The sequence below is a fragment of the Schistocerca gregaria genome, chromosome 1 (assembly GCF_023897955.1).
Source record: "Schistocerca gregaria isolate iqSchGreg1 chromosome 1, iqSchGreg1.2, whole genome shotgun sequence".
In the NCBI taxonomy this organism is placed as follows: Eukaryota; Metazoa; Arthropoda; class Insecta; order Orthoptera; family Acrididae; genus Schistocerca; species Schistocerca gregaria.
In genome coordinates, this window is record NC_064920.1 from 543,717,113 (window position 1) to 543,742,583 (window position 25,471).

A 25,471-nucleotide genomic window follows, 5' to 3' on the forward strand; every position below is an offset into this window, starting at 1 on the left:
GGAGCTTCCTCTTCTAATTCCGCCTGGCGGTGCACCGTAGAGGATATTCACTTAGTCTCAGTCTGCGCTCTGATGTATCAGAGATTGGTGGAAGTAAAACTGCTTGATGTACCAACAGATTCAGATACGTAGCTCATCAGCTGAAAGTGTGTATTTCTGTTTGCACCAGGGTATAACTTGGAAGCTGTCTGCGAGCTGCCGTAGATTTAATGAGGTTTGACTGGAGTCGCGCCAAAAGTTTGCACACTAGCTTCGGGCGAGAAACATATTGAGTCTAAGTAAAGCAAACTACTAGTAATGTGACAAAGTGAACGACAGTCACATGAATGTATACAAATATTCATTTAAGGGTACATTGATGGCTTCAGGAACTTGATATGCTGATTCCTTGCTATAAACTGTCAAAGGTGAGAATTGTACGAAATGTAGTTGAAGAGGAAGTACTTACCTACCCTGTTGGCCAAAAGAGTGACAACCGTGGGAAATTCATTGAAACAGGATAATTCTGGAAACAGAGCGATTAATAATTACACAGGTTTCAAACCAAGAAGGCCAAATCGGCACTATTATAATCCAATGTTTCTGGGAACAGGACAGCAGGACTCATAACGATCGTGGACGTCAGCGTGCATGCAGAATCTTTGAAAAAGAGAGAAGAGTACGAAATGGCATTGTGGATCTGCCAGCAGCTGGACAAGGCAACCTACAGCTATGCCAGGCTCTCAAACGCATATGGTGGACACTGATGTTACTCACAGCTGATGAAACGGGGCAACAGCTGCTGGTAGGGGACACAGCCAGGTGTGCGGCTGTGGTGTGTGATGGGGCTGCTGATCTGTGGCGGCACGTGTGGGGTGAGGCTACTGGATTGCTGGCCCTTTTTATATGCCTACCACAGGCGGTTTACGAAGAATTTCATTAACAACGTGGTGTCTGAAGGCGAATGTGGCAATTTAGATGGAAGCTACGCATGATTCAGGAAATATCTTTCACTGCCACCCGTTATCGTAAATTTTTTTCTGTTCCCTCACATCGTTACAACTGCTATACTTCTGAGTTCAAGCATTTCACAATCCACTGCACCCACTCCACGACAATCACCATACCAGACGAACTCTTCTCACCATAAATTAAATCGAGGCTACTGTCATAACGAACAGCAGCAAAGAAAAGTCAATGTATTTTTCACATTCGTGTGTGAATACAATGATTTTTCCCTGTTGGTATTTTTCTTTTTTTGTATTTATGTTAAAAAATACGGCAAGATGACTGTATGTTCATTTCCTTACCTGTAAGCGACCTCTCTGTAGAACATTGTAAATTGCTTCATATGTTTCGGGCATAATGCTCCCAAGTGCCTGAGATGTTACGATAGTACAAATGTCTCCCGGTAGCCGGAAACCTCTGTATCGCTTTACGTATCCATGAAGAGAAATCACACTTCCACTATGTCATGTTTTCTCTCAATTAATGGTATCACCAATGGCAACAGTTCCATTATAGTCTTTGTTAAAGGCGTGTCCTACAGTATTTCTGCCAGTCACTTGGAACCAGTTTCAGTTCGCTGAGTAAATTCACGAGCGAATATGTTTATCTCTTCAGCAACCACTCTTTACAGCATACTTCATGTTTTACGTTACTCTCCAATAATACAGTTAAAACAGAAACTGGGATAGCATCTTTATCGCTGGGCGGGCAGAGTGACAGACGATTTCACCCATTTGCCCGTCTAGATTGACCTGAAGGTGTGACTGGTGTCCGGATAGGATTATCCGGACATGTGCGACTTTTTACGATCTCGTCCGCCCTAACATATACAAGTCCGGCCTGACCACCTTTTTTTTTTTAGGCATGTTTCTCGATAAACCAGAGATGGCACAACTACGGCCGGTTCCGAACTAATGACGTAAGCACAAGGAATAAGTAAAAGCAGAAATAAGTAGACGATACATCTAAGGAAGAGGACGTAGATGAAGATGAGAAGGGAGATATGATGCTACGTGAAGAATTTGACAAAGCAATGAAAGACAAGTCGAAACAAGGCCCCAGGAGTAGACAACATTCCGTTAGAGTTACTGATACCCTTGGGAGAGACAGTCATAACAAATGGAAAAGTCTTCCGTTTGGTGTCCAAGATGTATGAGACAGACTTCAAGAACAATACAGTAATTCCAATTCCAAGGAAAGCAAGTGCTGAGAGGTGTAAAAATTACGTAACTATCACTTTTAATAAGCCACGGTTGCAAAATACTAACATGAATCCTTTACAGAAGAACGGAAAAATTGGGACAAACCAAACTCGGAGAACATCACTTTGGATTCCTGAGAAATGTATGAACACGCTAGGCAATACTGACCGTACGGCTTCTCAGAGAAAATAGGTTAAGGTAAGGCAAAACTACGTTTCTAGCATTTGTAGATTTAGAGAAAGCTTTTAACAATGTTGACTGCAATACTCTCTTTCAAATACTAAAGGTGACAGGGGTAAATTAGAGGGAGCTAAAGGCTATTTGCAAATTGTATAGAAACCAGATGGCAGTTACAAGAGTCGGGGGTGAAACTGAAGCAGTGGTTGGGAAGGAAGTGAGACAGGCTTGTAGCCCCTACTCCCGATGTTATTCAATCTGTATATTGAGCAAACAGTGAAGTAAATAAAAGAAGAATTTGAAATACTAACAACGTCTAGGGATAATAAATAAAAACTTTGAAATTTGCCGACGACGTAATTCTGTCAGAGACAGTAGACTTGGAAGAGCAGTTGAATGAAACGGACAGTGTCTTGAAAGGTGGATATAAGATGAACATCAACAAAAGGAAAACGAAGATAATGGAATGTAGTCGAATTAAATCAGGTGATTCTGAGGGAACTGGATTAGGAAATGAGGCACTTAGAAGTAGCAGATAAGATTTGCTATTTGGGAAGCAAAATAGCTGATGATAGTCGAAGTGGGGAGGATATAAAATGCAGACTGGCAATGGCAAGTAAAGCATTTATGAAAAAGAGAAATTTGTTAACGTCGAGTGTAGATGTGCTGCTACAGAAGAATGCTGAAATTAGATGGGTAGATAACGTAACTAATGAGGATGTACTAAATAAAACTGGTGGGACAAGAAATTTGTGGCACTACTTGACTAAAAGAAGGGATCGATTGGTAGGACACATTCTGAGGCTTCAAGCGATCACCAATTTAGTATAGGAGGGGGGGGGGGGGGTGTTAAAAATCGCAGAGGGAGATCAAGAGATGAATAACTAAGCAGATTCAGAAGGATTTAGGTTGCAGTAGTTACTCGCAGATGAAGAGACTTACTTGCAAAAGGCAGAGTGGCATGGAGATCTGCATCAAACTAGTGTTTGGACTGAATACCACAACAACCACAACAACAACAACATAGCTATACCCACCCACACTATCGTAGAAAAAGAGTCATTAAGTTGAATGACAGTAAATTCTTTGATATACGTTAAAATTTCAGGAAACAAAAAAAGACGACCCTGCGTATAAAAATCTGATGGCTCAAGAGTAGTGGACACCTTATTTCTAATCATAATAAACAATTTCACTCAGAATTCCTGAGACTGGTACAATATTAGTTTGATATTCTAAGCCATAATGCCAATGTCGAAAAGGCATTGTCTTTCATAAACGTCCCGTGAACAAAGAAACTCAGTAAAATGCAAACTGACACTACCACAAAAATGATGATGTAATTCCGTAATTTAAAATCACTCTGTCCAGGGTTCCACGAAGCGCTTTCCAATAAAAATAACGTTCTCTGTCAAATGAGTTTAAATGAGAAATATTAATAACTAACAACACGTTATTGTTATTTCTTTACAAATTTAACTGAAATGACCAAAGGTACTGAAAATCTTTTCACTTTGTATTTCAGAAGAACACACAATTATTATTTCGTTTAATGAAGAACTTTTGGTTCATTTTGATATAAGATTATCTTAGGAATTATCTGAACAATTAAGAAGACTGAGCACTTAGTTTCTACCATAATCCCCAAATTATAAGTCTATTTTCAGATTATTTTTTAGTTTAAACACGTTTAAGGTTGATCTCTGAAAACTGACTGCAACTGAACAAGTTTAAGGTTGATCTCGGAAAAACTGTAACTGATTATTAATACACGATTATTATTTTTTGCCTTTATTGCTGTTTAAAGTCGGTAATCCGGCTTTTGGGGTAAAATATCAGGTCAAATGTAACGCCGAGTCCGGATTTTCTGTCTCTGGACCTGACACCCCTTATGTCCGGACCATCTAGCAGCGGTTCTTCCGACAGACTGTGAAGGCAAAACATGCCAGGCCTGCGGCGAGCTATGGGAGCCGTTAGTGTCTAAGCGCTACCAGCTCACGACAAATCGTAATATTACTGTCAGTCTCTCATCACTGTGTCTTACTTTGTAATCAATAGTACTGCGAGTGCTAGGATGTTGAAATGTGTTTCTCCGTTGATCCTAAAATAACACGAGACGTATGAGTATATTGTCGGCTCACACAGTAATTTAATACGGCACTGTAAGTTCTCACTTTTTCGAGTCACTAAGCAAAAGTCAGTCAGAAAACGATCAAATAGACGTCGTCCGAGCTCCACGTAATCGAAGAACGAACTACTACTTGTACAAGCACGCTTGGACTGTGCAGAGAAAGAAATCTGTGTAAACTTGCTGATTCATGCTTGCCAGCTCATGTGGACGCCTTTAGCAGTCAGTGGTGTTTGCAACGGCTCACTTCCCATCCCCTGCCGCTTTTGACGCACGCCAGCCGTGCAACGCCACAGCTGCTGCTGTCAGCCACAGATCTATAGACAACGCCAGCTGGCCATCATCGCTACCGCAATGTTTGCCGAATGCCGGGGAAATGCGGACACAGAGACACGCGGACAGCAGGGTTTGCCGTAATTTGCGGGTAGTTGGGGGCCGAGGGAAGATGTTCCTGGGCATGGATGTGTGTGATGTCCTTAGGTTAGTTAGGTTTAAGTAGTTCTAAGTTCTAGGGGACCGATGACCTCAGAAGTTAAGTCCCATAGTGCTCAGAGCCATTCGAACCATTCTTGAAGACCTTCCTCGATGTGGCGGTGTCCGCAAATGTCCCCATTCCAGCCGTCTTTACAGACATTGCCGGTACATACGGGGCCTCCACACATTCAATATTTATTAAGAATACTATATTGTCAGTCTTGCCTATTATATTGATGTACATGACGAAACAACCTGGCTGTTTACCGCAGATATCTCAAACTGTTCAAGCTATGAAAATACTTTTTGTACTAACGATTGTACTGAATTAGTTGAGTACTTTTATGTTGAAACTATTGCTGGTCTTTTTAAGTCCACGGAAAACTGAAGCATATGCGGATTTTTAAAAGGCAACTGTGTATGTAGTTTCTAAACGCCATTCGAGCGCTATTGAAAGACGGTGACTGCTGCGTTGTAAACTTTTATGCATCACAAGAAGATACATTTCTTATCACATATGGTTTTAGCCCTTCTCAAAATATTCACTTTTAAAAATTACGCACTTTTGCATGCCTTCAAAGACATTACGTAATTTTTTCTCACTTTCATTTCGAAAACATGGCTTTGGAAAAATTCTACAGCTTCTTGAGGTGCTGAAATAGTTGTAAACACGTTTAGTTTGAGAAAGGGGAACAAAAACATGTCGTTAGGCGACAAATTCGGTGAAATTGAACAGTGGGGCATTAACTCGATATTTGTCTCCGCCAAATAGTAATTGTTTGACGTGTTCGCATTGGCTTGAAGGCAAATGATGCGCCCTTTTTTGTTGTTTATCTGTATTTCACATATGACAGAAAGTTAATATTGTATATCGTTCGGCTTCAACTGTTCGTGCTGATACAGTGAACAAAACATTAGTTGCGACTTGTCCAGGGTAACCACAGAAACAATCGTCATTTTCTTGAAAGAGCTTCGCCAATGACCCATTACTCTTGGGTTTCTGATCATCTTGAAATGCTGAGGCAGTTGACTGCTGTTTAGATTTCAGCTCACACGAATACATCTAAATTCCATCTCCTATAACGTTGCTGTAAAAGGATATTGCATTTCCTCGGTCGAATTTTTTGTGCATGATTACATCAACTGATGCTGTTTATGAGAGTGTGCTGAACCTATCGGATGAAAATCCTCTCCTCGGCTAAATTATTGAACTATGACGTACTGCAGTCTTCGAGGTACCTAAGAAAGCCTCTGTTGTTGTTGTCGTTTTCAGTCCGAGGACTGGTTTGATGCAGCTCTCTGTGCAAGTCTATCCTGCGCAAGCCTCTCCGTCGCTACGAAACTACCGCAACGTACATCCATCTGAAGTGGCTTACTTTATTACAGCCTTGGTTCTCCTCTACAGTTCCTTTATGCCTCAGAATATGTCGTGCGAACACAGTCCTCCTTTTAGTGAGCCTGGCCATATATGTTTCTTTTCTCCACCAATTCGATTCAGTACATTCATTAATTACTCTACCCATCCATCTAATTCCAATATACTCCTGTAGTACAACATTTCAAAAGCTTCTGTTCTCTTTATGTCTAAAGAACTTATCGTCCACCTTTCGTACAGTGCTACACTCCATATTAATACCTTCAAGAGAACACATACATTCATGTTCAATCTTAATAAATTTCCTTTTTTCGAAAATGCTGTTCTTGCTGCTGACAGTCTGCATTTTATGTCATCGTCACTAATTTTTCTACCCAAATGGTATCAATGGTCGACTACTCTTAGTGTCTCATTTTCTAATCTAAATCTATATACATCCTTATTGTCACGGGTTCGAGGAGTGCACTGGAAAACCTGGAAAAGCAGCAACGGGTCTCCAACACTAACCGCCATGTGCTCAAGGTAATTAAGTTAATCAGTGTGAAGGTCACTTCAAATCAAACAATCTAGACACCATGCCACTACTATAAGTTCACGCTATGACAGAGAATGCCGTAAGTTTCTTAAAGCCTTGCTCAGATCAGGAATTTCTCAGCCTAAATCTGTGAGTGGTCTATTTCGCCAGCCGACCACTGCGGACAACGTCACTGTTGTCCAGTTTCTGCAGGAAGCGGATATCCAGCTACACAAAGGTTCCAGCGTAAGAAGTTGTGATAAGTGGACTGTGTTGAACGTGTGAATATAGTCTACCATGATGTTTACCTGGAATTAACGTAATTTTTAATGCCTATATTGCGTATGGTATATTGTGTACAAACTCTGTAGTTATTCACTTCTCTGGCTAAATGGTAATGCCAAAGGTCAATAAATTATATTTAAAGAAAAAAATTAATTCTGTCACCATCGCCGGATTGTCCGCCCCCCGGTAGCTGAGTGGTCAGAGCGATAGAATGTCAGTCCTAAGGGCGCGGGTTCGATTCCCGGCTGGGTCTGAGTTTTTCTCCGCTCAGGGACTGGGTGTTTTGTTGTCCTAATCATCATCATTTCATTCCCATGGAAGTGCAAGTGGCAAAAAGTGGCGTCAGATCGAAAGACTTGAACCCGGCGAACGGTCTACCTGACGGGAGGCCCAAGACACACGACATTTACATTACTCGTATTTATCGCCGGATTTAATTCTGCTACATTCCAATACTCTCACAACCTCTTTTCAAGAAACTATCCACTCAATTCAATTGCTCTTCAGAATCCTTTGCCGACTCTGAGAAAATTACAATGTTGTCGACAAACTTCGTATTTTTTTCTTGATAGTAATACCTATTATAATTGGTGGATTTGGTAATTGGCTTGTACCATTAATAATTGGTGCACCAGTAATTCACTTTCCAAATTTCTCCTTGGTTTCCTTTACTGCTTTGCATAATATACAGACTGAGTAACATCAGGAATAGGCTACAACCCGGTCTCACTCCATTCCCAGCTACATCCTCCTACAACTAAGGCCTTGTCTCCGCAATATCCTTTATTTCAGCGATGCTAATGCCACAACGCATGCAGTAGGACTTCTGTGAAGTTTGGGAGGTAGATGGTGAGGTATTGGCGGAATTAAAGCTACGAGGGCAGGTCGTCAGTGGTGCTTGGATCGGTCAATCTGTAGAGCACCTGCCCGTGTAAGGTAAAGAAAGGTCGCAGGTTCGAGTCCCGGTCTGTCACACAGTTTTAATCTGCAAGGAAGTTACAGTAAACTATCTGGTGGCCGCAAATCGAAGTATATAACTTACGAACATCCCTAAATTGTCACGCAGGAACCCCCTCCGCTCCTCCCCCTCCCTCCAAATCTTAGGTAATGTGGACAAACTAAACTACGCTTGTCTCGAGTACATATGTGTCACAAGGATGCAAATCCATTCTTAAAACTTTATGATTCACAACTCAAGGCGAGTATGACGCAGACACTGGCAGCGCTCCGGAAGCGGGGAAATGTATGTAGGCTCGGCAGTGTTCCGATCTGGTCGCGGAGGAAGCCTTGTACTCGCACTGCAGAGGAAACAGACACTGTGCACTCATTCGGCCATAACAGTGCACGTACAGAGGTAGAAGACACCCGTTTAAAAGCGTTTTCAAGGAGATGCGCACAACCGAAACGGTGCGTTCAAAACGTCAGTTTCATGGCACTTTTACTTTCAGCGCAAGTACAGTTGGAACTATGAATTATTAAATTTGTAGGTGATTTGGGAGTATACAGGGGGCACAATTTCATACACAGAGCCACGACTTCTGGCACCAGCAATGGTTCTTAACGTGGTTGTGAATCAAGGAGGAGGAGGAGGAGGAGTAGGAGGAGAATGTGGTGGTGGTGGTGGTGGAGAAGGAGGAGATTGGCGTTTAACATCCAATCGACAACGAAATCATTAGAGACGGAGCACACACGCGGATTAGGGAAGCATGGGGAAGGAAATTGGCCATGCCCTTTCAAAGGAACCATTTCGGCATTTGCCTGAAGCCTCTAGGGAAATCACGGAAAACCCAAATCAGGATGGGCGGACGCGGGTTTGAACCACTGTCCTCGGTTGTGAATCGAGTCCAGATGAACTTACATTCGGGAGGACGACGGTTCAATCCCGTCTCAGACCATCCTGATTTAGGTTTTCCGTGATTTCCCTAAATCGCTTCAGGCAAATGCCGGGATGGTTCCTTTGAAAGGGCACGGCCGATTTCTTTCTCAATCCTTCCCTAACCCGAGCTTGTGCTCCGTCTCTAATGACCTCGTTGTCGGCGGGACGTTAACACTAACCACCACCACCACCAGATGAACTTAGGTGAAGATATACTAGCAACGTCATTACAATCTGTTTCAAATGTACGACAGATATCGTCAGTTGTAGTGCCTGGCGAGTGGTAAACTGCAGGTAACTCGACAACCCATGCTCAGATGTTTTCAGTGGGTGGCAGATCTCGAGAAAGACCTCGCCACGGCTACAGTCCAAAACCCTCACTGTCGACATAGGACAAAATTACGTCCACAGCTATCGTATTGAAAGATAACGGCACAGAACTCGAAGATACGGCAGAGCCACCGACATTAAGACGTCAAAAATGTAACGGCTGCTGTCCACATTACAGGCTAAGCGAACAACAGGCGATCGTGTTGCGTACCCAGTGTCTCGCCGTCCTATCACGCCAGGTGATGGTCGCATATGACCGAATGCAGACTGGCAATATTCTTCCTCCTCGTAGCCTTCACACTGGGATGGATTCTTCCTGATGCCGTACACAGACCCAGTAGTGCGATTCCTATGTCCACTGCTGTCGACCTTTCTCTGCTGTCTCATCAAAGGAAGCAGCAACAATGAACGTACCAATGGCAGTCCGTGGCGCTTCGGACGTCGTCGAACTGCTATTCTTCTACGATCAACCGGTGCACACCGTACGTCTCCTACCACTGTGGTGATCATCTTGGGCTCGTGTCCACTGTATTTAACTAGAAGACATCAAGCAGCCAATTATTGGCCACTAAAACGCCCAAACGTTCGTAACATTCTCGGATGTCTAGCGCACAATAAAAAGTAACTGAAGAGAGAGAATCTGGACCTACCTCATGATAATTGGGACACTTTAGACACTGCACGGAGGGTTCATGAATCGTTCCCAAATGTGCAAAATCGCCTAAAAATCAAACATATAAAGCCAGAAAGAGGGTTGATGCACTTCTTAACCGTTCTTGAACCTTGACCTGCATATGTTTGCAGGAAGGGAAAAGGACCTTTCCAGAGTGTGAATGTGGAAAGATATAGGGCACTGAATCCGTCATGTCTGAGTGACCTACATAAGCTCCCTATACTCTAAGACAAAAGATGGACCACCAAAGAATTACCCGAATGGACTGGAAAATATGGTTGATGTGACGTACATGTACAGACAAACAAACGATTTCAGGTCAGAGGACCCTCCCCGTAATGCTCTAAATATTCTTAATTGGGGACAGATCCTGAAACCTTGTAGGCCAATGTATGGTTTGTCAAGCACGAAGACAAACAGTATAAACTCTCGTCTATGATGGGGGGGGGGCATTATTTTGCAGAAATGGAAGCCAAGGATGGCTTGCCATGAAGGGCAAGGAAACTGGTCGTAGAATTTCGTCGACGTACCGCTGTGCTGCAAAGATGTAGCAGATAACAACCAAAGAGATCCTGCTGTGGTAAGACATGACACCACAGACGATAACTCCTGGTTGTAGGGCCGTATGGGGGGCGGTAGTCAGGTTCGTATCCAACTGCTATGTGTGGCGTCTCCAGCCTGGAGCAGGACCCTCCAACCATCTCGAGTTTTGACGACCTAATGCGACAACTGGACAGAATTTGGCACGATATCCTTCAGCAGGACGTCCAACAACTTTATCAATGAATGACAAGCCGAATAACTGCTTGCACAAGGGACAGAGGTAGGCCAACGCTTTAATGACTAGCTCAATTTCAGAAACTCTTCCTCTTCAATCAATCGTGCAATTTTTCTGGCACTGAACTAATTTGTATGTAAGCACATGTACATCACATCTACCGGTTTCCGTGTCATTTGGATAATTCCTTCCTGTTTTTGTCTTACAGTGTACTTAGACGCGGCTGCAGAGTTGGGACAGGCAGTTTCATCGGGAAATGTAAGTGACCTGCTTAGAAATCAGACTCAATTTGCCATTCTGGAAAGACTCCTCAAGGCAATCTCACTGAAAGCCTGTAACGATTTTGTAACACCTGACTTCACAACGCATCTCGCGAGTCCGCTCCGGAATGAATTCGGATACCGCCAAGGTATACGCTAACATTTCATCCTTATTTTCACAACAGAAGAAAGACATTTGTGTAGATTAAGAACGGAGCATTTTATGTGAGCGTGTGATTTACCGGAACTTTTCTGGTGGAGGTCGCTACACAGCATGGTTGAGAGTTTGAGAAAGATCCAGTTATTGGCATGAGAGGCACAGGAGCATCGTACCGACAGGTCGCAAAAGCAGATAGCTGTAGTGCAATTTCTACAGAACGAGTGGTGACGAGACATATCCAGGACATTATTTTTAATATGACTGAGCACTATGCGACTTAACTTCTCAGGTCATCAGTCGCCTAGAACTTAGAACTAATTAAACCTAATTAACCTAAGGACATCACACACATCCATGCCCGAGGCAGGATTCGAACCTGCGACCGTAGCAGTCGCGCGGTTCCGGACTGCGTCCTAGAAACGCTAAACCACCGCGGCCGGCTAGATCCAGGACAACTGTGTGACAGGAAGAGTAGACAGGATTCCTTTTTGAAGGACTCCTCCGTGAGAAGATCGTACGATTGTCCTCACGAGCAGTCGGGTGTAGAGTACTATAAGCAGGGTTGCGACATCGAATTGCCATACGTCGCTTGCTACTGACCCCGTATCAGAGACAACAGACGCTGGCACGGTGCCGAGCAGTACTCAACTGGAAGGCAGTGTCGTTCTGGGGCTTCTGTTTGTGACGGTCAGTTCGACACCAGGGTGTTCTCGGTCAGTGTACAGTGGAATCTGCGATTCGTGAGATTTGCATCTCTGCGCCTCCTCGAATCATGGTGTGGGGAACATTAAGTAACAACAGCACTGATTTCGAAATTGTTGAATGGAGGCTGAATGCCCGCCAGTATGTTAATATGTGGAAAGACAGGTAAATTCCCCTGTTGTACATGACGAGGATAAAAAATAGCATGTTCCAGCAGGATAATGCAAGGCCCCATACTGCAGTTCACACCGCAAATGCTTTGAAGAACGTATGGATCCTTGACTGGCTTTCTCGGTTCTCTGATTTGTCACACACAGAGCATGTCTGCGATGCATTGGGAAGACGTTTGCTTTCATACCTAACTACAGTTAGCTATCTTTACGAATTGACACAAAATATATTTGGGTGCATGGCAAGAATTTCCTGACGATCACATTCGAAAAGTGTTTGCTTCCACGCTCATGAGCGTCACACCTCCTACCGACGATGGCGGACATCTGTTCCGAATGGAATGGAAGTTTGATCAGTTAACACCTTTTATGTAATTTACTGACACTTTTCAGTTCCGTATGTGTAACAGCTTGCACAGAGGCGTCCTCCAACGCTCCGCCCTTACATGGAACGGGAGAACCTCTAATATATTCAATAACAAAAAATACCCTTTGCCACACACTTCACAGTGATTCGCCGAGTAAAGATGTATCGAACTGTTACGTCCTCTTGCTTCGTACTTGGTGCAATAATAGTATGTACTGAGAGTTAGCTTTCCGTCGTTGCATTGACAGACTAAATATCGCACAAAGAGGTTAGGAGCTGAGTGGTGCGACCAACCCGTGGCGAGCCCCTTGCCTTGAGTCCGCTGTGCCCACTGGAGGGTAGCCATATACATACCCAGCGACGCCACGCCTAGCGCAGCCGAGCAGGTGTACGCCTGTTTGCCCGCATAACAAAGTGGCCGCAGGTTGTCATCACCTCTTGCAAGTAGTGACATCACCACAAACACGCTCTGCTCCACAAGCTCTTCTCAGTAATTTTTGAGCTCTGTTTCTAAATTACACAATTCCAGTCATTTAAGTGTTTCGAAAGGTAATAGAAAGTTTTTTTTTAATTAATAGAGCCGTGAAACACTTTAGCAAATTCAAACGACGTGTCGGCGCTGGACACGAACCCTGGCCCCTGCCTGCACACGTAGATCTAATCTATCAGCACTATATGCGCAGTGTAAGACTCTCGGCGAGATGTTTGGTAGGATTAGATAAATCGATACAAATCTGTGTTGATAGATATTGACCGCTGTCCTATCGCTATCAACTTCACAGTACAATACTGTGCGTAATGGTCAAACACGATAACACATAATACGAATCTCAAACTCAATTAAGCACAACCTTTTCCCGACATTTACTTTTATGTGTTACTTGTTGTTTCGTGGGTGTAAATTCGCTACCGCCCTGCCCTGTTGCTTACAGTACCTCGCCGAACTATCATTGTTGTAAAAAAATTGTGACTTGGATACTAGCTTTATAAAGCCTGTAGCAACAAAAGTTAAGCGTTGTCATCCCAGTTCGGCTTGCAATTTCCCCCCATTCAGAACTTTCATAACTAGGGTCACGGCTGTACAGAAAAATATTTATAGAACGACGACATTCTTCAGCGTATTACTCCAATTGAATACACAGTCAATCTGCTGTCATAGAACCATATGAATGAGATTCCCGTTCTTCATAATACAGACTTCCACTGTTCGGCAAAGGTACGTGTTTTTCTTCTCGACTGACTTAAGTTAGCGATCCTTAAAAAACGAGCTACCTCAACAGCTGTATCCCACAGCTGTTCGACTTTCCATTCACGTGACATCAGTTTGCATCATCGCAAAGACAAAAGATTATTAAGTTAACTAGTGTGACGACTAGCACATTACGCAGAAGAGAGACGCACTAAGGTCTGAACAAAGATCGGAGAGGAAATCAGCTGCATTCTTTTCAACTGAAGGACGATAGCTCAACATTCTCGCAAGTAAAACTTTTTATATCCCATGGAAGCAATCACAAGCGTTATCAATATGGCGAGCAGATGTAGGAATTGCGCACTCATGGATATGATTTGCAGTCACCTTTCTCCGGCACGTTATGCAGTGTTAAGTGTGCTACTGTGTCGGGAAGTATTGTACCTGCCGACATGGCACGTCATAGAAAGGCGGGCACGAAACACTCGCCGGCCACTGTGGCCAAGCGGTTCTAGGCGCTTCAGACCGGAACCGCGCTGCTGCTACAGGTTAGAAACCTGCCTAGGGCATGGATGTGTGTAATGTCCTTAGGTTAGTTAGGTTTAAGTGGTTCTAAGTTCTAGGGGACTGATGACCTCAGAAGTTAAGTCCCATAATCCTCAGAGCCATTTGAACCATTCGAAACACTCATCAATTCCAATGTGCGCCATAACAAGAATTATACCTCTTCTACATCGGACTACGCCACAGTTCAGAATGTCACAACTAAGGCTTCCTATTAACATTTCTTGACTTCGAAACAGTCACATTCAAACCGAGCTTACTCCTCGGCCTGCTCTACAGATCAGTCTGTCACCACAACCTGAATTACGAAACTAATACTGAATCCAATTAAATATTGTCATGGTTCTGTGCTAGTCTGTTTGCGCATGTGTGACGTCACACGACATAATTACGACACTGATCAAATCTTTATTCTTGGAATGTCTTGATTGCGCCTACTTACCGAGAAATAACCAACGCGACAAAATACATATATCAGACCTCACACAGAACGAGTTAGGTGCACATTTTTCCCATGTGCAACGGGAGACAGAAACGGTCGGCAGCAGCCACCTGTGACCGTGCGGTTTGAGGCGTCATGTCACGGATTGCGCGGCCCCTCCCGCCACAGGTTCGAGTCCTCCCGCGGGCATGTGTGTGTGTGTGTGTGTGTGTGTGTGTGTGTGTGTGTGTGTGTGTGTGTGTGTGTGTGTGTGTGTGTGTGCGCGCGCGCGCGCGCGTGGTTCTTAGCATAAGTTAGTTTAAGTAGTGTGTAAGTCTAGGGACCGATGACCTCAGCAGTTTGGTCCCTTAGGAACACACATTTGAACATTTTGAAACGGTCGGCAAATGGCCTCAAAGTGGTACTATTAACCCTCTGTCAAGCATTTAAGGGCGAATTGCAGAGTAATCATGTAGAAACAGAAATCCGACAACAGTTATCGGTTGGTTCAAGACACCTTTCTATTGTTTCGATGACAGTGGTAATTGTTTCTAAAGTGTAGCGGTAGTGGTTGGTTGGTTCATAAGAGACATGGTGAAACCCGATGCCACCACATGGCGTATCAGCAATAAGGGGCCCGCCGGCCAGTCCGCAGTCGCAGTCCGATAGACGGCTCACCGTCAGCACTGTCACGTGTTCTCCCTCCTCAAGACATTGTGCTCAAGTTTGGAATCTGATCGACGACTTTAGTGAAAAGTCAGGAGATCATGATTCTTGAGCCACAGTCGTTACTCCCATTGCCAGCTAGATACTGGAGATAAAAAAATTCTCCTCCCACAAGAGCTCGTACCGAGTACCCCAGAGTCGAATTCCGACGAACAAGACTGACTCAAGCCGTCTTCTCATGGGATGTGAAAAGGAGCGTGCGCGAGTAGCTGGTGACGTCTCACCATGAAATTCCATGTTCCACTACAAAGACATAACGTGAGGAAAGAGGATGTGGCATGTCAGATTTTTGTCTCACGGAGAGGAACGTCGGCACTGGTATGCGACATGTTTTTACGTTACAAGTAGAAGACAGGGGCCGCCATGTTGTATGGCGTTAAACATGGTATTTGGTGGATTTTCTTTATCACAGAGAACATGTTATGACTATTAGCGGCTTCAAACCATCAGAAAATTGAGGATCTATAGAAAATTCGTCGTTTTAGCTTCTATTTGTTATAATAAAATGACCGGAGATTGCATGTCGGCAGCTACAAATGTATGCCATTTCAGTGCTACGACTCAGTGATGCTCTACCAAAAGCTCGTCTTTATTCTCTAGTTCACATATTAAATATCAAATAATGACATCAGTAGATACAGTATTTAGACAGTGTATACCACAGTTGCAGAAGCGGCTGCAATGTCGAAGTAGCACAGTTAAAAGCGCCGTGGGCTGAGAGTTGTGAAAAGAAAAGTAACAGGCAATCTACATTCAATTTTTTTCCACCTATGTTTCCTTAAAGATTCTGGGTCTTTGTTACTTATTTAATAGAAGTATTGTCTTAAAAGTCGAATGCTAACGTGTGGAATGTTTCCTCAGTGGCCAAAAATCTTGCCAGTCTGTTTCTGAAAGGAAACAAGCTACACACAGGACGTTTCCGGTGTTATGAAACTCCCTTTAAAATTTGTGTCTTGCTGGTGAATATAATTTTAAATGATAGTGAGCAGCTGCGTAAAAATCTCTTCTCTATGAGTGAAATTACGAATCGAATCTCGATATTGAAATGTGTGATGAAGTGCCTCATTTTAGAGTGTTGGTAGTCAATACAACATCGAGAAAAATGGATATTACGCATCAACAAAATAAATACTATACCTTGGCCATATAAAACCGACAATGGTTTGAAAATTCAGTTGAGTTTACGAATAACTTCTACAGTAGCCCAGATCGTTTAGCACCATTATGTAGTGTAGTGTACGCAGAGATTGTGTAGTGTTCCGCTATTCTTCGAAAACCGGTAACAGAGTTAACGCAGCTGTTACACGTGCGTTCAGTATGGTTTGAGAGCCAAATAAAGCCGACAACGGCCGTTTGAGAGCGCTGAGAGCGCAAATCACGTTAACCACCTCGTCCCGTATGCTGACGACGCTCCTGCTCTCGTGAGGTCAGACTCCCGTCCTCTCCCACGTCAGCGGTTCTACACATGCACCAATTTAACGGCCGCCAGAAATTCGTGGCGGCCTATACGCTGCCCGACCCATTGCACTGAGCGATTACAGCACCATCCTGTTCCTACCACCAACTGCGAATTATCTTACTTTCACTGAGGTTAAGTTTTAGGCGATGCCGCTTAATAGTACACAGATGCAAAAAATTGGGATTTGCCTTGGTGGTTTTAAAACTAATATGCTCAAAAAAAATAAAGGCCGAGAGATAGCTGTGGAGAAAGAAACGACTCGTGCAAAGAAAGAAAATCACTTACGCTCTGTTACTTAAGGGGCTGGGAGCAGCTGATTTTTGGATTTATTTAAGAACTGATGAAATACGCTTTTCGGAACTGCTGAATGTCATCCGACCATATTAACCGAGAAAGAACTGTAGCTATGAGAGGCTGTAAGCTGCGGGCAGAGGATGTTTTGCTACATTTCGCCTTTTTGCCGCTGGCAGAAATTGCAAGCACTTCAAACTCGCCGGCCACGGTGGGCAAGCGGTTCTAGGCGCTTCAGTCCAGAAGCGCGCGACCGCTACGTTCGCAGATTCGAATCCTGCCTCGGGCATGGATGTGTGCGATGTCCTTAGGGTAGTTAGGTTTAACTAGTTCTAAGTTCTAGGGGACTGATGGCCTCAGAATTAAGTCCCATAGTAATCAGAGCTATTTGAACCATTTTTTTGAACTTCAAACTCATTGCAGTTGTATTCCCACAATTATTGTCTAAATTTATCTCCGAAACCTGCATCGCGATTTATAGTTGCCCGAGGAACGTGGTAAAAAAAAGTACGTGAAAACTTTATGAATTTATTTATGCATGATACAAAATGGTTCAAATGGCTCTGATTACTATGGGACTTAACTTCTGAGGTCATCAGTCCCCTAGAACTTAGAACTACTTAAACCTAACTAATCTAAAGACATGAGACACATCCATGCCCAAGGTAGGATTCGAACCTGCGACGTAGCGGTCGCGCGGTTCCAGACTGTAGCGCCTAGAACTGTTCGGCCACTCCGGCCGGCTATGCATGATACATAATACATTTTCCCTATACGTTTAAGAAACTTTTATCAAATTACAAGAAGGAAGACAAAAAATTGTGGTGTTGTACACCGTGTAACAAATGCAGCAACACATACATCATAAAAGTTTGTAACTGTTAGAACTATAAAAGTGTCCTACAGTTCCCTCATAGCAGAAGGCGTGGCGATAGACTTCTAACGACGAGGTACGTATTTTATGAAGAAAACTCAATTGAATGTCTGTATTCCGTATCGGAAATGAAATCTAATACCTAATCTGTCTGCCTGTCTGTCGTTTTTTCGGAAATAAAACCTAAGAGCCAAAATACAGAGTCGACGGGCACTTATCCGTAAAAATATATGTCTTTCACTGCCTGTGTACCACATGAAACCATTAAGGATTCGTTAAGTGCTTCATTTCTTCCACCTCTATTGCTATACTCCTCGCACTATGTGTGTCCCACAAACATCTGCAGTCTTCTAACTTTTACAGAAAGTCTGTCATCAAAGTTCTGTCCGCCTGACACTCCGTCATCTTAGCCATATTTGAACAGCGTTTAATCTCTTGCGCAATGATAAATGACGGAATTGTCGACGGGCGGCCGGCACGACACTGCTACATATGACACGTTCTGTTGGGCAAATGGGGTAGCGGTTGGTGCGGAGGGGCAATCTGTTATCATGTGATCATACCCAACCGGCCGCCTGGCGTGATATATGGTGGGACAGGGGCAGGGAGCGGGGCTGATAAAACAAACGAGTCTCTAAATGGGTTCTGCAGCATTTTCAGGTTTTTCATCGACTAGCTGTTCTCGACAGGGAAATAACGAAGCCGGAGTAAATACGGAAGGCTTGGATAGCGACACTTCCTGGCATATTAAAACTGTGAATCGGGATCTAGAAATCTGCTTGCCTCCGGATAACTATAATCCCGATTGAGGTACCCGTGCACGACAAACAGCCCTGCTTTTACCGGTTCCTCTCTCCTACTCTCGAAACTCCGTAGAAGCCCACACAGCTTTCAAGGCTAACACGTATGGAAGGAAGAAAGTAAGTATACCACGTTCCTAGTTCGAGTTAAGTTCGGCACGCAGTTTTCATCTGCCCGGAAGTTTCAAAACAACGCACACTTTGTTACAGAGCGGACGATTCGTTCCGGTCTTACAGATGGCGATCTTAGTGTACTGAAGGGTAATTCTCATTCAAATGAATAAGTGCAATATAATATCCACGAGCACGTGAAATAACAAGAAGTGAAGGGCAATTCTCATTCAAATGAATAAGTGCAATAGACTATAATATCCACCAGCACGCGAAAGAACCAGAAAGTGTCTGGTTGCAACGTAAGTGACAACTATCTGGAGCAAATCAAGTCGTTTAAATATCCAGGATTATTATCACAAAGCAACGTGAAGAGACGCCTGATCGTGAACTTAGTTGCAGTGGAAGTAAAAGGCAGTCGTGAATTTCGATGGGAGTGTTCTGAACAAATCGAAGTATCTGTTACAGGTAGTTTATAGAAGAATCTGGTACGACATATGCTAGAGGATTTAGGTACCTTATCAAGATGGTCTACCACAAAACGTCTAAGTATTTACCGAATTAGGTGGAGCAACGATTAAGACACTGGACTCTCATTCTGCAGTGCGGCAGTTCAAATCCTCGTTAGACCATCCTCAAAAATGTTCAAATGTGTGTGAAATCTTATGGGACTTAACTGCGAAAGTCATCAGTCCCTAAGCTTACACACTACTTATCTAAATTATCCTAAGAACAAACACACACGCACACCCATGCCCGAGGGAGGACTCGAACCTCCGCCGGGACCATCCGCACAGTCCATGGCTGCAGCGCCTGAGACCGCTCGGCTAATCGACCATCCTCATTTACGTTTCCTGTGATTTCCCAAGAATGTGTGAGGCGGGTAGCGGGATGGTTCATCTCTCAAAGATTTCGCTAATTTCCTTTTTCGCCTTGTGTTCCGTGTGCAATGACACCGTCTTCAAAGGCGAGTTAAAACCTAATCTTCATTCCTCCACCTTGGAAGCTAGGTTTGTTACAAATCGGTATGGCACACACTGCTGTCTCTGAGGACGTGTTTAAGGAGACCAAACATATAAGGTTATCACATCACTATACATCCCCTCCCCCCCCCCCCCCCCCGAACGGATTCAGAGCGACCCATCTGTCTGTGTATTGAGGAAGCGCAATGTGTAAATGTGAGAACGTTTTTTAAATGTTTGTGTAGCGTGTACCTTAGGCGGAGCGTGGGTACTAGCCCAATGTGTGAGAAACCGTCTCACCAGGCTCCGTCATGAATTCCCGAAGCGCATTCAATACGCATCAGACTCCTCTTCCCGTGTTCTGAAAAAGCCGGCTATCCGGGCAAGTATACCACATACTATAGTGGGTAGAAGTTATGTAGTGGCCCTCTCGCAGTTTTTATAGTTTATGGGCGCTATATGTACATAACGTGCACCAAAGTATATGTCAGTGACTTGACTATCATATAAAATAGATTTTGTTAATTAACCCTGCACTTTTAGTTTCATAATGAGAAGTGCATTCAATCTGGTTGAATGAGTTAAAGATGGCACGAATGTACACATTATCTTATGCTACAGATGTTTTGTTACATAACATTTTATATCGGAATCTCTTTCGTTGGATTTTGCAACTCAGAACCAAATTGTCGCATGCCAAACTACCTTACACGTCTTCGGGACATACCCATGCTGCTATCTCAACAGTCCATTGTCGATTATGATCATAAGATCGTCAGGACAACACCTAGACCTCGCGTGGAGTACATTTCGGCCCGGCCGGGAACCGAAGCCAAGCCCCTTCGGTTTGCAATTGGCCGTACGCGCAGCTACCGAGGCGGAGATGACCTAGAAATTGTGAGGTACGCTTCGGAGATCGTCCTATCACAACAATCAAGATTCGCTAAGGGGGGTTGGGGGGTTCGGCTCTACGATGCTCTAGCCCAAAAGTGTCAGATACGCTCTATGAAATGAAATAGGTGTTGTTGCGAGAGAGCTGACGTTTTCAGGAGACGCTGTTGGGTAAATTTAGAAACCTGATACTGGTGGTAACTGAGCAACAAGTCGTGAGATGAGACTTGTAAAGGGCGCTCAGGGATGCGTACAGCACACAGACTTTTTCTCTCGCTCCACCACACGGAACGGATATGAGCATAAAGTACTCTCCACCAGATGTTTATTTGCCTTATCCACTACAGCTCTCTCTCCGGTATATTTATTTGCTGTTCAAATGGTTCAAATGGCTCTAAGCACTATGGGATTCAACTGCTGTGGTCATTAGTCCCCTAGAACTTAGAACTACTTAAACCTAACTAACCTAAGGACATCACACACATCCATGCCCGAGGCAGGATTCGAACCTGCGACCGTAGCAGTCGCACGGTTCCGGACTGCGCGACTAGAACCGCGAGATCACCGCGGCCAGCTATTTGCTGTTAAAAGGTGTTATATTTAACTGGCACGTTATCGATGTTACCGGGAATCGAACCAGAAACCTCGGTGCCTTGTGCCCAGGCTCCGTCCCCGCAGTGCGGCACAGATGACGTCATTGTGTCTGTAGGACTCACCTGTAGACAGCAGCGAGAGCGACAGCTGCCAGCGCCGCGAGGACGCAGAACGCGGTCACAAAGTCCACCATGGTGCTGTGGTTCAGAGCTGTCTGCAGCTGCAGTCCGTAGTGTGCTGCGCCGGCGGGGCTCAACTGAATGGGCCGCCCGGTGCAGCCACAGGTCTGGAGCGGCGCGGTGGGCGCGGCTGGAGGCGGTGGGGTGGGGGCACCGGGGCGCACCCCTCCCCTCCCCTCCCCTACCACCCCCAGACGGAGCTCGCCTTGCAGTGCGCGCGGCGCATTCCTGTCTGCTGGAAATAGACGCCGACGCCCCCGTCGCCTCCGAGTCTATTCTGGAGGAACACCGAGTCCCCTGGAGTCCTTGCTCGCTCGCCGTCGTGTTCCGTAGCAAATGAGTACTGCTGCACTCTGCCGCCGATATCTCCGCCGTAATAATAACTTTGCGGACAATTATTATCTGGAGTCCCTAGCTGCGGTCTTCACTTTTTTTTTTTTTTTTTTTGCTTGTATATGACTGCTAATCTCATGAACCATTGTAGGAATTTTGATACGGTTTTCATTAATATAAGGTAGGCCTAATGTCCCGATACCATCCAGTATCGAAAATTAATCGATTTGGTTTTAGTGCGCTGCGAGGGATTAGCCGAGCGGTCTAAGGCGCTGCAGTCACGGACTGTGCGGCTGGTCCCGGCGGAGGTTCGAGTCCTCCCTCGGGCGTGGGTGTGTGTTCAGATGGTTCAAATGGCTCTGAGCACTATGAGTCATCAGTCCCCTAGAACTCAGAACTAATTAAACCTAACTAACCAAAGGACATCACACACATCCATGCCTGAGGCAGGATTCGAACCTGCGACCGTAGCGGTGTGTGTGTGTGTGTGTGTGTGTGTGTGTGTGTGTGTGTGTGTGTGTGTGTGTGTGTGTGTAAGCTTAGGGACTGATGACCTTAGCAGTTAAGTCCCATAAGATTTCACACACATTTGAACATTTTGATTTTAGCGCTATTTTGTCGACAACTGACATTTTGAGACAGTGGGTGTGTTCAAAGTACAGGCTGATTCTTGCAGAGAAAAACACAGCCACCACTTTTAATAATGCTATTTATTCACATAAATACCGCAGTTACTGGTTTCGAAGAAGGAAGGAAAGAAGATTGGGTTTAACGTCCCGTCGAGATCATTAGAGACGGAGCACAAACTTCGATAGTGTAAAGGTTGGGGAAGGATGTTGAAAAGAACCAATCAGGCATTTGCTGATAGCGATTTAGGGAAATCACGGAAAACCTAAATTCGAGTAGCCGGACGTGGGTTTGGACTATCGTTCTCCTGAATGCGAGTCCAGTGTGCTAACCACTGCATCACTTCACTCGGTATCGGTTTCGAACGGACAGGTTCATCATCATGTTAAGATACATTTTTGTTGTAGCTTACATTCTACTCCCCCATGTAGTGAAAATTCCTTGGAATGACGGTGCCGTACAACCAAAACGTGAGGTGAGAAACTGTCAGTTTAGTTACAACTGTCCCTCATAACGATTTCAGACGAAGTAAACAGATTACGAAAGTGAAAACGTTTTAGTTACTTACGTCGAAAATTCTGCACCACAACGTCGGAATGCTGACTGCTTGTGTTCATGCAGTACCGAAAACTATAAGCAGCACCATTTTGATATATATGTACACAAATAATGTAAGACACCACTCGCACACACCAAAAGGTTTTGCCATATGGAAGAATGTACACAAAGATGGCGATATCACAACCACAAAAATGCCAAATAATTCCTTTCTCAGAGATGTTCCGATGTATACAAGAACGTCAGAGTAGAAACATACAAACTAAAAATGTTTCATTGCTTGCAGTTTATATTATATGAGAACTGCTTACAGTTAAGATAACAAATAAAGAAGCCAGTTTGTTATAATATGTTACTAGAGTGACATGAATATTATGGTACACATTGGAAGCATTGTTTATTTTGCATCCAGTGTACACTATAATATTTACATGACAGTAACATTTTCTAACAAACTGGCTTCTTTATTTGTTTATCTTAACTGTAAGCAATTCCCCTGTAACATAAATTTTAAGTAATGAAACATTATGGTTGTGATATGGTCATCTTTGTATACTTCCTTCCATGTGGCAAAACCATTTTGGTGTGTGTGAGTGGTGCTTTACACTATGTGCATAGTTCATATGTGTCAAAAAATTGCTGCATATAGTCTTCGCTAACTGCGTGAACACAAGCAGTCAACATTGCAACAAAATAGCGCAGAATTTTCGACGTAAGTAACTAAAAGATTTTCTCTTTCATAATTTGTATACATCTTTCGAAACAGTTATGAGGCATAATTACAGTTAAATAGACAGCTCCTCACATCACTTTTTGGTTGTATGGCAGCAGGGCACCACCACCCCCATTAGTTTTCACTACAGAGGGGATTAAAAAGTGGAAACCGGCGTAAACTACAACAGAAAAGTATCTTTATGTAAACAAGCCGTCTGATGATGAACCTGTCGGCTCGCAACTGGTGACGACACTGTGTATGTGAATAAATATCACTGTAAAAAGTGGCTGTTGCTGTATCTTCTCTGCAACGATCAGCCTTTGATTAGATTTGTTTTAGTACAAGTACACACTTACGAATATGTCGCTATGTTCCTCGCCATGCCGCAGACACATTTCCATTCGACTCCATGTTCTTCTTGACATATTTATGAGCACGTCCTTTGTTCTTGTGCGAAATGCATGCTCAACCGCACTGCCCAGTTCTTCTTCTGTAGCGTAAACGATGTGCAGATACAAGCGCCTTAATGACTCCCCGTAAGGAGTTGTCAGATGTAATGAGATCAAGACATCTCGGAGGCCATTTCAATAGAGCTGGTGTTTCCGATAAACCACGACCTATCCACCGTCCCGGAAAGTGTTCATATAGGAACTCGCGGACTGCAAGAACGCAGTGAGAAGACGCTCCGTCTTGCTGCAACCATATGCTTTCTGTGACGACGCTTTCTTCAAGCTGGAGTGCTAACCATACTCTTTAGTAAGGGCACTGCACCTGATGGGATACCAGTTCGATTTTACACAGAGTACGCGAAGGAACTTGCCCCCATTCTTGCATCGGTGTACGCATTAGGAGTGATTTAAAATGGAGTGATCATATAAAGTTGATCGTCGGTAAAGCAGATGCCAGATTGAGATTCACTGCAAGAATCTTAAGGCAATGCAATCCGAAAACAAAGGAAGCAGCCATATGCTTTCTGTGACGACGCTTTCTTCAAGCTGGAGTGCTAACCATACTCTTTAGTAAGGGCACTGCACCTGATGGGATACCAGTTCGATTTTACACAGAGTACGCGAAGGAACTTGCCCCCATTCTTGCAGCGGTGTACGCATTAGGAGTGATTTAAAATGGAGTGATCATATAAAGTTGATCGTCGGTAAAGCAGATGCCAGATTGAGATTCACTGCAAGAATCTTAAGGCAATGCAATCCGAAAACAAAGGAAGCAGCCATATGCTTTCTGTGACGACGCTTTCTTCAAGCTGGAGTGCTAACCATACTCTTTAGTAAGGGCACTGCACCTGATGGGATACCAGTTCGATTTTACACAGAGTACGCGAAGGAACTTGCCCCCATTCTTGCAGCGGTGTACGCATTAGGAGTGATTTAAAATGGAGTGATCATATAAAGTTGATCGTCGGTAAAGCAGATGCCAGATTGAGATTCACTGCAAGAATCTTAAGGCAATGCAATCCGAAAACAAAGGAAGCAGCCATATGCTTTCTGTGACGACGCTTTCTTCAAGCTGGAGTGCTAACCATACTCTTTAGTAAGGGCACTGCACCTGATGGGATACCAGTTCGATTTTACACAGAGTACGCGAAGGAACTTGCCCCCATTCTTGCAGCGGTGTACGCATTAGGAGTGATTTAAAATGGAGTGATCATATAAAGTTGATCGTCGGTAAAGCAGATGCCAGATTGAGATTCACTGCAAGAATCTT

General features: G+C 44.1%; 1 protein-coding gene across 1 annotated transcript in view; it reads right to left on the reverse strand.

Annotated features, from left to right (window-relative positions):
* The window catches only part of LOC126355849 (cytochrome P450 3A41-like), a 257,307-nt gene extending 235,451 nt beyond the window's left edge, over positions 1-21,856 (reverse strand). Inside the window, exon 1 of the mRNA XM_050006329.1 lies at positions 21,463-21,856. Within this exon, the coding sequence (XP_049862286.1) occupies positions 21,463-21,533 (71 nt within the window). The 5' untranslated portion in view covers positions 21,534-21,856. The remainder of the gene's footprint in view (positions 1-21,462) is intronic.
* Positions 21,857-25,471: the final 3,615 nt, after the last annotated feature.